The sequence below is a fragment of the Triticum aestivum genome, chromosome 6B, assembly GCF_018294505.1.
Source record: "Triticum aestivum cultivar Chinese Spring chromosome 6B, IWGSC CS RefSeq v2.1, whole genome shotgun sequence".
NCBI lineage: Eukaryota > Viridiplantae > Streptophyta > Magnoliopsida > Poales > Poaceae > Triticum > Triticum aestivum.
Genome location: NC_057810.1, coordinates 187,311,418 through 187,327,694, shown reverse-complemented (window position 1 = coordinate 187,327,694; position 16,277 = coordinate 187,311,418). Strand labels below are relative to the sequence as shown.

At 44.9% G+C, this 16,277-nt stretch overlaps 1 protein-coding gene across 6 annotated transcripts; it reads left to right on the top strand.

The window, feature by feature from the left end:
- The first annotated feature begins 1,941 nt into the window (after window positions 1–1,941).
- Window positions 1,942–6,754, top strand: LOC123136499 (B3 domain-containing protein LOC_Os12g40090). 6 transcript variants are annotated; one of them, XM_044555886.1, is made up of 6 exons: window positions 1,944–2,544; window positions 2,787–3,034; window positions 3,296–3,572; window positions 3,651–3,768; window positions 3,856–3,944; window positions 6,333–6,754. In XM_044555886.1, the coding sequence occupies exons 1-4, from the start codon at window positions 2,163–2,165 to the stop codon at window positions 3,701–3,703; spliced, it is 960 nt and encodes a 319-aa protein (XP_044411821.1). In that variant the 5' UTR covers window positions 1,944–2,162; the 3' UTR covers window positions 3,704–3,768; window positions 3,856–3,944; window positions 6,333–6,754. The 6 variants fall into 6 exon arrangements, with proteins under 6 accessions (XP_044411822.1, XP_044411821.1, XP_044411820.1 ...); XM_044555885.1 differs by having other exon boundaries at window positions 1,945–2,544; window positions 3,856–5,713; window positions 5,807–6,754; XM_044555884.1 differs by having other exon boundaries at window positions 1,945–2,544; window positions 3,856–6,094.
- The last annotated feature ends 9,523 nt before the right edge of the window (window positions 6,755–16,277 follow it).

Genomic DNA, 16,277 nt, shown 5'->3' with positions numbered 1-16,277 from the left:
GAGGGGGGGAGAGTTGAGCTCGGTGGAGAGGTGATGTGGGCTGAATGAGTGGTTGAGGAGGGGGGAATATCCAGCCCCTCCCCACCTTATCCAGAACACAGGACCCTACCGCCAGAGGGTATGGCGGTAGGCTCCAGTAACCTACCGCCGTAGGGTATGGCGGTAGGCCCCTTTCCATGTCAGCGACTGCCAACGGCCGTCAGTCGCCGTCAAAGTGCCTACCGCCGTAGGCTATGGCGGTAGGGCACGCAATCCTACCGCCAGGCCCTCTGGCGGTAGGCAAAAGGGTCAGATCCCGAAATTTTTCCGAACTGGGGTCAGATCCCGATTTTGTTTCCAAAAAGGGTCAAAACACGAAATTCGGCCGCCGGACGCCCCGCTTCGCGTCCTGTCTCTCGCACGGTCGACCGACCACCGGCTCGTCATCGTGCACTGAGAATTCCAATGAGATGCTCCTGCTTTTGGCTCCAGCTTCATGCCCTCTTTTGCTTTGCCAAAAGAAGATCCACTAAGCGCACTAGAGTCTCGGTTGAATTTGGTAGCATTTAGTTCTTCGTTTTAGGTTGAAGTTGTTATGAACCTTCTGTGAAGCGTGGTGGTTTTCAGTAATGAAAATCAAAAAAGGCAAGCCCTTCTTTGATAAAAAACCTAAGCGCACTAGACAAGCTTATCGTGTTCGTTTATGCCATCTCAAAGCTGCTTCTAGTAGCGCCACTCAAGTGGTAGCAAAAAGGGCACGCCGTCTTTATTCTTTCTTTTGCGCGTACCTTCTGTACCACGGCATGTACCAGGAGATATTCGCAGTCGGCCCCGCCCCCCACGAGAGCGACGCGCGACTTTCGAGGCTCCCCGCCGGCCGGCGAGCTCCTGGTTCGTGTCCCGGTCGCCAGCGCCGAGAACGGACGGATGGGTTCAACTGCTCGGCCTTTTCAGAGAAAAGGAGAAGCTAACGCAGATATGCAGATCAGCCACGTACTACTACAGTACTACGATCTTGAATAGATACGATACGACCGGTCGCTTCCGTTGATATGATCCCAAGAGTGAAAGGCACGCTAATCTATCCAGAGTCCAGTATTTAGAGGAGCACAGAGGTCCATCGTGGTCATTATTAGACCGGCTAATTTTTTTTGGCTCGACTATTTTTTAAAAAATTGGACAGAGAGAATTATTATTTTTTGGCTCGACTAGTTTGTTCGTCGTTGAGAGTTTCATCGCTCGAATCATTGAACATATAAAGGATAAGCCAGTGCGCCTAACTAGCGGCACTGGCCACGTCTCCTTTTATTCCCTATACATCGAAGGGGCATCGAAGGTACAGGCGGGAGAAAGTCTGAACCCTAGCCCCAAGCCCCGATCCACAGCCCCCACGCCCCTCGCTCCTCCCTCCCTCATCCGCCGCCGCGCTCCCTCCCACCTCCTCCTCCTCCTCCTCCTTCTGCGTCCTAGGAGTCCCAGCCGACGACTGCTGCTCCTCCACCGCCTCGCCTCTTCCTCCTCCTCGCCGTCCCATCGCTCGCGCGCAGGCCGTCGTGGCCACGCGCTTCACCGGGCGAACCCGATCTCCACTGCCTGCTCCGGGTTCGCGCGGGACGGGCTCCCCCGCCTCCTCCTCCTCGCGGCGGAGGACGACGCCTCTGGAGTGAAGGAGGGTGCCCAAACCATGGTCGAGCTGACGGTTGGGGCCGGGTCAAGGCTGCTGTTGGCGGCCTGGATGCAGGCGATGGTGGCGGCCAGCGGGGGTCTGGCGGGCGTGGCGGCCGACCGGTCCAGCAGCGACCTTGATGGAGGAGAAGGGATCTGGAGGGCATGGCGGCGGCTAGAAGGGCAGCAGCAGCCAGAGGGGCGTCAACCGGTCCAGCAGCGACCTTGACGGAGGAGAAGGGCCAGGCAGGATTCGTGCCCCTGCACCTTCAGGTTCCTCTCCGTCACCTATCCCTTCCTCCCTCTCCTTTCCAGTAGGTATACCCATGTATGTTTTGTCGAGATCATAAACAAGTCTTACTGTTTCGTTAGTTCATCCATAGAAGATAGAGTGCATCGATGCACCTCTCTCAAAGGACTGTAATATTCCCTTAAAAACCATGTGAGTTATTTGTACAATTTATGCTTCTCCATCTTAGCGCATACCGGACAAGTTTGCGAGCAATTTCATCAGGCAGATGCAGAGCCCACAGGGATTTGACCTGAAAGCATCAAGCGGCGAAACATGGCATGTAGGTGTTACCAAGGTTGCCAATGACCTGTTCTTCAGTTCAGGATGGGGAGATTTTGTCAAGACTCATGAACTGCAGGAGAATGACCTCCTGATCTTCACATTCAGCGGCAACTCCTCTTTTAAAGTCCTCATCTTCGATGTGACCGGCTGCGAGAAACTGTCTTCTCTCTTTGCTGGCGCTGGTATGCGCAAACATTTTGATGGTATGGTGGGTCAACAGGTTGAGCAATACGACGATTATGATGATACAAGTGTGCCGTCTCAGTTGATTGAGTCCCATCAGAATGTCTCCACTTTAAGGAAATTCAGTAGCAGGACCAAACCAAGGAAGGCATTATGTGGTTCGACTAATACATGAGATGATATCTCTGAATATATCCCTTTCTTGAGATCTTGGTGTAGTCAGCTAACACAGACCCATGTAACTATGCACATGATCAACATTCCTTTCTTGAGATCTTGGTGTAGTCAGCTAACACAGACCCATGTAACTATGCACATGATCAACATTTATCTTTTGCTGGTTTTTTCAGATGCTAAATTTAAGCTCATGTACACATTGTTTCAGGGAAAGAGCTTCTTCCTGGATCACCAAACTGTAGCAGATCATGTGATGTTAAGCATGAGGAAACTGCGGAAGAGGAGAGTGATGATGACACATATGCTGACTTCTACTACTGCCACTCAAGGGCCGCGAACAGACTACTTGACGACGAAAAACATGAAATAATCGGGTTGGCTTCAATCCAACCAGGCAATCCAGCATTCATGACATTTCTGCTAAGGTCCCATCTGCAACGCAAGGACAACTTTCTGGTCAGTTTGAACTGATCAAAACGATGTAACACACTTGCCGCAAGCTTGTGTAATTCTTTGTCAACTCTGGCATGTACTCCATCCATTCCTAAGTATAAGTCTTTTTAGAGATTCCAATATGAACTACATACATACGGAGCAAAATGAGTGAATCTACACTCTAAAATATGTCTATATACATTCGTATGTAGTCTATAGTGAAAGCTCTAAAAAGACTTATATTTAGGAACTAACATTAATTTCTCCTTGTGCCTTGTGCAGGTCATCCCCAGTGAATTTGTAGATGAACATCTCCACATGAGATTACATGAGGTTGTGCTGCTCAGGCCAAACAGAGAAGAGAGGTGGCATGTCAGCTACTACCACCAGGGGAGCTCTAGCAGAGGCTTCAGGGGCCAACCTTGGGCCAAGTTCGTCAGCGACAACAAACTGCACAAGGGGGATATCTGCGTCTTCGAGCTGATCAATGGCGCGAGGAATGAGAAGAAGGCCAGGACGACGATGACCGTCCATGTTGTTAGGAGGAACAAGTCCGACGGTCGGTTTTCCTTAGTGGGCTAAGTTCCTGCAGTGTGAGACATGCACTGAATATTTTGGCATGTTATATGCAGTGTAGATATGGGCAAGTGGCGGCAGCTGGAAGGGAAGCAGCAGCCTGTGGGGTGTTGACCGGTCCAGCAGCGACCTTGATGGAGGAGAAGGGCGAGGCAGGATTCGTGCCCCTGCACCTCCAGGTTCCTCTCCGTCACCTGTCCCTTCCTCCCTCTCCTTTCTAGTAGGTATACCCATTTATGTTTAGCTGATGTGATCGGTTCTTGCAGGACTATGCCATTGGCACTTTCAACATCTAGCAGTAAGAGAACTGGCCCCAATTAGTACATGGCTCATAATTTATTCAGGTACTTCTAAGGTAAACATTCATCTTCTAGCCATGTTCGTCAAAATATGATGCAGACTTGTGCCTATTGGGGTTAGTTCCTACCTTAGTTCTTTGTCTTACTGTCGTGGGTTGTGGCTCAGTGGATTATGAAGCTATTCTTAGGTGCTTGAATTATATTTTCTGCTACATTTTAGCCTTAAGTTCTTCGTGCTTGAAGCTGTATGGTCTAGCTATGTTAAAAGGATAACATGCCAGTGCCTGGGTGTTTATAGTAGTGTTTGTTACTCTGAAATCGAATATTCCGTGTGTGTTACTGCTTTCGATTAAATGTCTTTCCATTTGGTTTCACTTTGATTATGTTTTTGTGCAAATCCTTTGTTGGTTGAGCTATTGGTGAATCTAGATGCTATGGATAATGTCTGATTTCCCCATCCTGTACTACTTACTATATGGAGGCAATGGTTTAATTTGGTCTCGCTTTGATTCTATTACAACTAAGGACCGGTTCGGCAATCCACCGGCTCCTTGAAATCCTAGGATCTGTAGAGCAGCTGTTTGCTCACTCTATATTTTTCAGTCAATGCATGCCGAGTCCACTTCTAACTGAATATGCCCTGTTTTCTTTGAAATTGAATAACGATGGTTGAAATTTAGTTTCGTTTGGACGAGCTACCCCAAGTATCATCAATTCATGATGGCTAATTTGTTTTGATTCTTGATGAATCGATCCTGGTCCTGATTTAATAGTTTTTATGTTATTTCTCGGCTTATTTGAGCTATTATTGTTTCTGTTTAACACAGACAATTATAACTGCCCTTTTTTATTCAGAAAAATGGTCTTGATGTCTGTGGTTTGGTTAAACATTTTCTCAGCATATCTATATTCGTCAGTCTAACTCACGTAACATTCAATATAATTTGTCCGATCCAAACTAAGTGTTGGTTGTTGCTATGGTTTGTGTGCAGTCTATTTTCTTTGATCTTGGTCATTAAATATGTGACAAGAAAGAAATTTCAAAAGGTTTGATGATCTAGAATGCTCATATGGAGTTATTTGAACCAGTTCTTTTAGTATATATTGAGACCAGATGTACCGGAAAAATTTAAAATATATCAACAGTAGGAGTTGACCAATAATGCTGAATTGATTCAGTCTTTAGGCCTTATGCACAATTTCCACAATGTTGAACATAATATATGCTTTAATGCTCCTGTGCACTGCTTTAATGCTTCTACTTGTTTGTCTGATTTTTGTTGTTGTTCATTAATTTCCTGTCTTCAGGCTGTATAAAAAAATGTTCCTACTAGGTATTCTGACGTTGATTATCTAAAAGAAAGAGCAATTCTAACACCAACGAACGGAGTAGCTCAAAAAATAAACGAGTGTGTTCTATCTTTAGTGCCTACCAGCGAGAGAGAGTCCTTTCTGAAAAGCTTCCGGACGATATGAGCGCTAAAAAGCTCCAGCTTGTTGTTGACGCTGTTGGACTTGGTAAGCTTGATGAAGCCGAGGTCCATAAGAAAAATATTATACCGTTATCCTATACCGGTGGGCGTCGCTGTATAACTGAAAACTTCCACGCCGTGATGACTATTTCCCATGTCCAAGCCTCGCCTGATATAATCACAACCTTCACAACCTTCACGTGTAATCCAAAGTGGCCTGAAATAATGGAGTCTTGAACCTGGGCAAAAAATAGTCGATAGGGCTGATATTACTGTTTGAGTATATCACATGAAACTGCTTGAGTACCTACAGAAGATCAAGACCGGAAATATGTTTGGGACTGTAGTTCCAGGTACCATGCCCAATGCATTTTCTCTCCTTTCTTTGTTTTTCTTACCCATGTTTCTTATTTTTCATGTTTTTCATTTACCCTCCTGTTTTCCAGTTCTCTACACCAGAGTTCAAAAAGAGGGGTCTTCCACACCCATGCGTCCTTGTTTGGCAAGTGAAAGATGATGACTGGGTGGTCACACCAACTTACCATAAATTCTTGTGTTTCAACTACTCTTAGTATTTCTATTGGATTTACCGTCCTCTTTATTGTTTTTTTCTCTTGCATGGTTCCCAATGATTAGCTTGACTCTGTCATAGGGATCTTAACTAGCCGGCGTTGCTGCTATGCACTTACTAACACCATGGAAACTGGAATTGCTCAGCCACCTAGGATTAAGAGGTACGACCTCTCTAGGCAATGAAGCGTAGTTCCCTGTTAGCTACCAATCCAGACTGGAAATACATGCATGCAAATCATAAAACAAAACAGTAATAAGAAACCCTATGCAATCAAGCTTCTGTTCTTATAGCAATTACAATTTTGATACCTCTATTTCTTTATGTCATCTTGTTGGGTTTCTGTTTCTCTTCATATAGGATACTGATATGTGATTCTCATGTGATCCTTTTGCTGGAAGCTTGCTAATCTTAGGGGTGCTGCTACTGGTGTAAAAAATGTTTTATCGAAAGAACTAAAGTAGTAGCTAATCCAAGCATTGAAGAAGTGACGCAGAGGCTACACTATATTGGCATGAAGTCAGAGCAGCGTTTGAAGACTACACAAGATAGTATGGTAACCAATAGAGCCATCTTTTGTTTCGTATCAAGCGATCCAGTATCTTTGCCCTTTTGGCGTTGCTCTAAGCGAGATATGTATAACCTTTAGATTTCCATTTGTGTATGATACTGCATGTACACTTTAGGCCTCATTACTGTCAAGCTTGTGATCACTTGTTCTATATATGTAATCAACTGCCCTTCTCACCCGCAAAAGAAACACTGCCGTTGTACTAATATTTTCAAAAGACTATTTATATATGTTTACACTGGTTAGAGAAAATCATGGCATTGCCAGTAACAATTTTTTATTTACATATGTTTCAATCTGTCTCTAAATATTTTTATGTGTACTCTTTCAATACTTGGCTTGCTCTCGCCCTTTGCGCCATTGGCGCAACGGGTCATCTAGTAGCCCTTAACAGTCTCGTGCAGGATGCAGGTGCAGCAGCACGCCGACGCAGATGCCGCTTCTCGGCCTGCAACCAGTTAGCTCCAGACACACCGTTAATCCATGGCTCGTTGGCGGCTGCAACGTGGGACCCGTACCGTACAGTCCGGAATCACGGGCACGGGCTCCAGGCCCGAGCAACCGCCATGGATTACCCACGAATTTAGTTTACATACATTATAGAAATACGGAAAAACTAACGCCCACACGTGTGGGCGTTTGCAGATCGCCCACATGCCTCCATCATCACTCATTTTGCCACGTATGAATAGATGATATCAGCAGAATTTTTTTTGATTTTTGTCTTAAAAATGTTTTATCTCTTAAATAAAAAAGCAAATTAAAAATCCGTTTTAATCATTAAATCTGTCTCGATGAGATCTTCAAAACTAGACCCCATGTTAATATGTTTCGACGAATTTTTTTTGCCCAAAAGTTGTTATGATATTTACACTATAGTTGCCATAGTGCTTAAACTAAAGTTGCCATGTGACAATTTTAGTTTGTAGATCATGTCAATTTTAGTTTTTTGATGATGGCAATTCCAATACTTTGACCATAAAAATATATTTTTTATTGAACCATGGCAATTTTAAGTGCATGTATCATGTCAATTTTAGTTTATGGTGCATGGTAAGTCTAGTTTCTTAATTCTCCGTTTTATAATATGTTAAAATTTACTTTTAAATGTAAAGGAAAATAGTTGAAACATATCATGGCAACTACAGTGTAAATATCATGGCAATTCATGTGCAATAGACATGGCAATTTTTAATCAAATTTTTTTCGCCGAAATATATCGATATGAGATCTAGTTTTGAAGATCTCGTCGCGAGAGATTTAATGATGAAAACGGATCTTCAATCGCATTTTTCATTTAAGAGATAAAACATTTTAAAAACTGAAAATCCGAAAAGATTCTCGCATGGATGCATGCGATGACGTGGCAATCTATTTGCATTAAAGACGTGTGGTGTGTCTCCTTTCCTGCCACACGTGTGGCAATTATCGACGTCCTAGAAATATAGGACCGGTCAAGGAAAGATGCTTCCATGACCGCGTCTCCCTCCATGACCGCGTCTCCCTCGCCCTCCCCATCCATGCCTACCCCCACCACCGCCCTCCACTATCCCCAGAGTCCGGTCGACGACGCGCTCTCCGGCGCGACAAAGGGCACGAGGATCCGCTTGCTCGGGCACTCTGGTCCCGGAATTGATCTGGGGGTCGTTTTGACTCCAGATCCAGTTCAAAATGGGAGGAGGAGCAAGCGAGAGGAACCCGTAGATCGAAGACCTGGAGGCGCTGCTGCGGGCGGCGAACAAGGCGGAGAAGGCGGCGGTGCGCGCGGCGGAGAAGGCGAAGGAAACCAAGCTAGCTCTAGTTGAGCGAATCATGGCGAGAGTGACGGAAGAGGAGGCGGATCATATGTTCCAATCAGGAGGGCATCTCGAGCCAGATCAAGTGCTGGATTGGGCGGTTGCAGAAGCGTCGTCCACATCACACGTCCAACGGGCGAGATGGCGACCTTTCCGCCGGGATCCATGGTGAGGAGGGGGAAGGATGCAGGGGATCAGCTAGAGGTTGCGATTGGTAGCGTATTCATCCACCTGGCAGCCAAATCAAGGACGCCGGCAAGCTACATCCAGGGATTCAAGGACCGTTGAGGATCTGGGGGGAAGAAGGGCCCCGCGGGTCAACCTGCGTGACGCGGATAAAGCGGATGGGCAGCAAATCCGTGCTAGTGTGGGGGAGGCGTATTTATAGAAGACGCGTCCAAAAAGGGAGGACGAGGAGTTGGTGGATATATATGGGCAGCTTTGGTCCGTCCCCTCACCAAGGAGAGCTAGGGTTCCGGCCGCTGGCGGTAGGCTAGTCTGGATCCGCAAGGATCTGTTCCTAGCCAAAAAAATTGCCGCAAGTGACTGCTACCCAGCTAGAGAAGGAGTCAAGTATCAGCAGCCGAAGAAATTCAGCTTCTCCAAGGATCTATGGAGAGGGGAATCGGGCAGAGCGACCTACGCCGAGGTGGTGATGGGCATGGCCGGAAATAGGGGGGCGGTCGTCGTGGTGGTGGAGGAGGTGCTGGTCGGGGCAACTCATCTCGCGCGGCAAGTGACTAGAGAAGATCCTCAACGCAAGGGCAGATGCAGCAGATGCCGCAACAGTTGGGCGGCTTCCACCACCAAGCCCCTCGGATGCAAGCACACCAAGGTAATTTTGGTCCTACCCAGCAATTTAATGGCCAGGGGGAATGCAAGGGATGCATCCATGGCAAGGGTTCCAATTCCCACAGTTCAATCAGTGGCCGCAACAATTTCTCCCTGTGGTGCCTATTATGCAGCAATATCAACAGCAGTATGGTCCCCCCCCTGCACAATTCCAGTCTGGACCTGCTCAATTTCAGGGTTTTGGGGAAGGGCAGTCAAGCACCTTCCAACAGAATCAATAGAACTTGCAGCAGAAGAAGAAAACCAAAAGTTTCAACTCCCAAAAGGAACAACAGGGGAAATCAAGCAGTGTTGACAAAGCTGACAGTAGTTAAAGCAGAAAGGAATAGGCTGTTATCAACTATGATCCAAAGCTGAAGGATGTGATATGCTACAATTGTGGAGAACCTGCTCATTTTGTTGGGACATGCCCTATACCAAAGAACTGTTTTATTTGTCACAAGGCAGGACATCACATGGACAATTTCCTGGAGTGGTACAAGCCTTAGGCCACTGCACAGTACTTTGGAAGTGGCAATGCTGGGCTAGGGTTCTTTCACATTGAATCTGAGGGCAAGGATGCTACCAAGTGGTTGAACTTAACCAATGTTTGTGTGGCAGTGATTGAAGATGGATCTATCAACACTCAAGAGCCGAAACACAACTTTTCTGAGATTTGGAAGACTAATTGGCCATGGCAAGTGAGACAACTAGCAGAGAAACGTTTTCTGGTCAGATTTCCACCTCATAAAAAGGTTAAGGACTTGGTTGAGCTCCCATCTATCAACCTCAAGAAGAAAGGTGTTATTGTCTCTTTTGATAAGTGGGATGGTGAGGAGGTGGCATATGCTGAGCTACAGGAAGCGTGAGTTACTATGATGGGGATTCGAGTCAACAAGCTTTCATGGAAAGTAATCTCCCAGATTGCTTACATATTGGGAATTCTTGTTAATATGGACTGCCATGAAATCTTCAGAAGGTTTTATGAAAAAGTTAAAGTGCAGATTGTTGTGAGAGATGTTTCCAAGATTCCAACTGAAAGGCTAGTAGAGATTGACAAGGAGCTCTTCCTCATTTATTTCCTGGTTGACACATCACCAAATTTGGAAGCTGCTGCCCACAGTGATGAAGGATCACGAAAATCAGATGAAGATTTGCTGGAAGGAGATCCAAACAAAGATCTACAAATGCATGGACCTAAGGACATGGAGACTGATAGGGATAAGAACAAAAAAGGATCTGCTAAAGGCCCTGCTCAAAACCCCCAAAACTCTCAGAAAGCCCCATCACACTCAAAAACCCCTATGGAGGTGATGAACTCTCTGGAAAAAAGGGTGCAGAGTGTGATACAGGTTATGAAGAGTGGTGGAGTTATAAAAAAAGCATTAAAAGGAATTTGCCTAGAGAGAACATTGGTGTCCAGTTGGTTGAGCAATTCAATGAGGAATCTGATGAAGAGGAAGTAGCAAAGATACCATCCCAGCAAGACACTCAATGTGGACAAGCAAATAATTGGGTCCCTGTGGTGGCGCCTAGGATGAGCACTAGAATCAAGAGAGATGGGAGGACAGCAATTCAGAAAGCTGAGGACCTCAAGAAAACAAAAGACCTGGAGATGCCTAAAGGTAATACAAATAATAACTCCTTTTCTACATTTAATGATGAGGTATTATTATCTAAAGCCAGAAAGGCTGGTCTGAATTTAGGTGATGATGTAGAAACTATCAACCATAATATTCAGGCCATTAGGCTGATTGAGAATGATAGAATTTCTAGTTTTGAAGAATCATACCCTGCATGTTTTCTCCCTGCTAACTTAGATATTAGTTTTGAGGGAGAGGATAAAGAAATATCACCAATTGTAGGACCTAGTTGTGCTCACATTAGCGATACAACAGGTGATATCCCTACTTGGGCTGAGGTGGTGTCAGGTAAGAAGAGTAGTTGTAGAAAATTGGAATTTAAGTATGGTAGTAGGTCTGATATGGAATGTTAGGGAGCTTAACAAGCCTGATAAACTAAATGCAGTGGGGAAACTCATTAGAGACACCCATGCTGACTTGGTAGGGTTTTCTGAATCTAAAAAGGAATCTTTTACTAGTCATCAGCTTAAGTCTGTAGATCCAAGGGAGGAATTCACCTGGAACTGGATGCCAGCTATTGGTACAGCAGGCGGCATTTTGGTAGGTATCAAGCAGGATGATTTTGAGATTCTTAATGTAGATACCCTTCAGTTCTCTATTGCTTGCTTGATTAAAAATAAGAGGGGTGGCAGTATATGGAGATTTATTATAGTTTATGGGGCTGCTTATAATAATCTTAAGTTAGATTTTATAAATGAGCTCCATAATACTATGGAGGCCTGGTTGGGTCCTACTATTATTGGTGGTGACTTCAACTTGGTAAGGAGTAGTGATGAAAAAAGCACTGGAGCTGTGAATGTACAGTGGATGACTTTATTCAATAATTGGGTCAATAAATATGCCCTGATTGAATTAAAGAACTATACTAGGAAGTTCATCTGGGCCAACAACCAGGATAATCTGGTGTTGGCTAATATTGATAAGGTGTTTATATCCACATGTTGGGAGAGTTTATTCCCAGCTGTTCAGCTCAAAGCCCTTCCTAGGGTGGGTAGTGATCACCCCCCTAGTTTTTGACACTGGAGCTATTAAACCACCAAAGGATAAACAATTTAGGTTTGAGAAATGGTGGCTCCAGGTGGAGGGTTTTGTAGAGTTGGTTAAAAACACTTGGAACAAGCCTTTCTCTATTGTGGACCCTATGGATAGATGGCAATTCAAGATTAGAGTGCTCAGAAGAGTGTGTAAAGGTTGGAATGCCAATTATGAGGCTTAAAAAAATAGAAATAAGCAACAATTAGTTGCTGAATATAATCTATTGGATATTGAGTCAGAAACTAAAATGCTCTCCCCACCTTCTAAATCTAGAATGGATAAGATTGCCCTAGATCTCCAAAATATTTGGAAGTTAGAAGAGATTAAATCTAGGCAAAGATCCAGAGAGAGAAATATACTGGAGGGGGGGGGGAATACTGCTTACTTCCATGCTTTGGCTAATCAAAGAAGGAGAAAGAAGCAAATCAGTGTGTTAAATGGCCCAGATGGCCCTGTAGAGGATACTGAGGGGATTATCAACATTGCTGTAGAATACTACAAGCAACTGTTTGGCAGGGAGGAAACCCTGGAGATTGCTTTGGAGGATGATTTCTGGGAACCTTCTGAAAAGGTCTCAAATGATCACAATAGGAAACTAGAAGCAAATATCACTGAGGAAGATGTCAGGGAAGCTGTATTTGGGTCTTATGCAGAAGGAGCCCCTGGCCCTGATGGCTTCCCCTTCCTTTTCTATCAATATTTTTGGGATACTATTAAGAGTGACTTAATGTTATTGGTGGATGCTTGGAACAATGATTCTTTAGACTTATATAGACTAATTTTTTCTCTGTTAACGTTGATTCCTAAAGAGCCTGATATTGATACTATTCAAAAATTTAGGCCTATTGCACTGACTAACTGTAGCTTTAAGAATTTTGCTAAATGCCTAGCTAACCAGCTAGGAGATATTGGAGATGATATTATTTCCTAAAATCAAACAACTTTTATAAAGGGTAGGTATATAGTAGAGATGGTGGTAACAACTCATGAGATTATTCATGATGCTGTGACCAACAAGAAGGAGGCTTTTGTCTTTAAGCTAGATTATGAAAAAGCTTATGATAAAGTCAGTAAGGAATTCTCTTGAAGGTTATGTATCAAAGAGGTTTCAGCCCCAAGTGGATAGGGAAAGTTGAGTCTTTGCTTTATAAAAGTTCAGTTGGGGTTAGAATAAATGATTGTAATAGTGTGTTCTTTGAGACTTTCAAAGGGGTCAGGCAAGGTGATCCTGCATCTCCAATGCTTTTTAATTTAGTGGCAGATGTATTCAGTAGAATGCTCAATAAAGCTGCCAAAAACAATTTGTTGACAGGGATGATGAGTAACATCTTCCCTCAAGGGATCATCAGCCTGCAATATGCAGATGATACTCTCTTGTTCCTAGAAAATAACCTAGAATCTACAAAGATTTTAAAATGGTTACTGGCTTGCTTTGAGCAAATGTCTGGGTTGAGGATTAACTTCCATAAGTGTGATCTCGTGCCCATTAATGTTGATGATGAGGAGGTCCAGTGTGTGGCACAAGCCTTATCTTGTGGCCTAGGGTCCTTCCCTCTGAAACACTTAGGGTTTCCTCTCCACCACTCCAAACTAAGGAGGGAAGATTTACAACCTGTGGTGGACAAAGTATTGAAAAAAATAGCTGGGTGGAGAGGAAGACTGCTAGGATATGAGAAAAAAATTAGTTCCAGTGCAATCCTGTTTAGCTAGTATTCCTACATATCTGATGAGTATGATCAAGTTTCCTAAGTGGGCTATTAACTTGATCAACTCTCAAATGGCCCATTGTTTTTGGGATAACTATGAGGGTCACCATAAATACCACCTAGCTAGCTGGGGATTATTGACTCAGAAGAAGCAATATGGTGGTATGGGGATTCCTAACATTGCTGATATGAATCTTTGCTTACTTGCTGCTTGGATTGACAAATACCAGAAAGGAGACCAAAAAATATGGAAGAAAATTGTTGATGCCAAATATAGGACTAATAGTCCTAATATTTGCTCTTGTCCTGAGAGTAATGCCTCTTCCCCATTTTGGAAAGGAGTCCTTTGGACTGCTAAAGCAGCGAAGATGGGCTACGAATGGAAAGTGGGGAATGGGAGGAAGATTAAATTCTAGGAAGATCAATGGTTTGGGTCCTGTAGCTTAGCCACTCAATTTTGGGATTTGTATATCATTGCCAATGAGCATAATAAAACCATTGCTGATGTTTGGGATGGAAATAGTCTTAAAATTACTTCTAGAAGATGTGTGGATAGTAGACTACTACATCTTTGGTTTGATTTGCTGAGTATTGCTCAATCTATTATCTTGAATGATAAGGAAGATGCTATTATTTGGAAACTAGAGAACAAGGGGAGTTACTCAGTTAAATCCTTGTATGCCGTGGTCAACTTTAAAGGGATTACCCCTGCACATGTGCCAAAATTATGGCAATTGCATGTTCCTCCTAACATTCATACATTTCTTTGTCTGCTTGTTCATGATAAGTTGCTGGTTAGGAGTAATCTCAGCAAAAGACAACACATAGATGATCATAATTGTTTGTTTTGCTGTGAAGGTGAAACTAGTAATCACCTTTTCTTTAATTGTGTTGTGGTTGCTGAGGTGTGAAAAAATATACATAATGTGGCTGGATGCATGTCCCAGCCTGGGCTTAAAAATGTGGCTGATAAGTGGGAGAAACACAATTCACTACAAGCTGAAAATATGCTCATCTCAGCTACTCTCTGGATTATCTGGAGAAGTAGGAATGATTTGTGTTTTAATAATGCCTCTTGGATGGGTGTGCAGGTGATCTTGAGGAAAATTACAGGCTTCTGCAATCAATGGAAGATCCTATGCAAGGAGGCTGCAAAAGAGCGCGTGGAGAGGATGATATCTTCTCTGTGGGAGATGTCCAGGCAGCCACTGTCGTTGTCAAAACCGGCGGATCTCGGGTAGGGGGTCCCGATCTGTGCGTCTTAGGCTGATGGTAACATGAAGCAAGGGACACAATGTTTACCCAGGTTCGGGCCCTCTTGATGGAGGTAAAACCCTACTTCTTGCTTGATTAATATTGAAGATATGAGTAGTAGAAGAGTAGATCTACCACGAGATCGTAGAGGCTAAACCCTAAGAGCTAGCCTATGATGGTATGATTGTAATTGTGATCGTCCTTCTAAGGACCATCCTCTCCGGTTTATATAGACACCGAAGAGGGCTAGGGTTTACATGGAGTCGGTTACAAGGAAGGAAATATAATATCCGTATCGCCAAGCTTGTCTTCCACGCAAAGGAGATTCCCATCCGGACACGGGCCGAAGTCTTGAGTCTTGTATCTTCACGCTTCAATAGTCCGGACGATGTATATAGTCCGGCTGTCTGGATACCCCCTAATCCAGGACTCTCTCAGTAGCCCCTGAACCAGGCTTCAATGATGATGAGTCCGGCGCGCAGTCTTGTCTTCGACATTGCAAGGCGGGTTCCTCCTTCCGAATATTCCAAGGTTATTATCGAACACGTAGATCGTGTCCGGATCTGCAAAATGATCTTCACATACCACCGTCAAGAGAATGATACTTCAGCTGACAACTTTTTAGACGACGTGATATGTCATTACAGTCAGGTCATTATTCAAACCGTTTTTCCGCAACCAGCCACAGCGCGTATTGCGAGGCGGTTTCCTTGACATGTCTTGTCAAAGAAGAGATTGTCTCCCCCTTATCATGGGATTCTAATCAATACGGGTATGGGTAATCCCACCGTGCCATCGAACGTGGCGCTTGGGAAGTAAGCGATTCCCAACGGGCAAGTGGGGAGGCGCACCACTTTCGTCGCCTCTATAAAGGGATAAAGGATCCTCATTTTCACCCATGCCCTCCTCCTCCTTCGCTCATCCTTACCTTCCCGAGCTCCAGCGCCCTAGTCCAAGTCTTCTCCGCACAGCTAGACATGTCCGGAGCAGGAGGCAAGTGGGTGACTTCCACCGTGAAGGAGAAGAATATCGCGAATCTTTGGGCGGCCGATACTTGGCCGCAGACATAGCGCACCGGCTACCAGACGACGGGCAGGTCGTTCCAACTCCAGGACCCCACGAGAGGGTCGTGTTTCTCGCCCACTTCAAAGGCTCTACGGCATGAAGCACAAAAACGCGTGGAAGGCATTGTTCAAGGCCTCCGAAGTACCTCCTCACATATCCGAGGACCGTGGGCTCCACGCCGCGCGGCCTCCTAGTGAGGTGAGTTCTCAGGACGCCACCGGATTCGGTTCTTCCCAATATATTCATGGGGGAGCCTTAAGTAATTGTGCATATTTGCTCAGGATTATGTGGAGACAGCGGAGCAGATTGACTGTCCGGCTCCGCTGCCAGAAAGTCCAGCTAATGCTCTCTTGACGGAGATGCTGGTCCCGGCAACCTACAAGGGACCGGAGAAGAAGGCCGATAAGAAGGCCCCGGGGATCCGAAAGGGTCTCCGGCGTAAGGT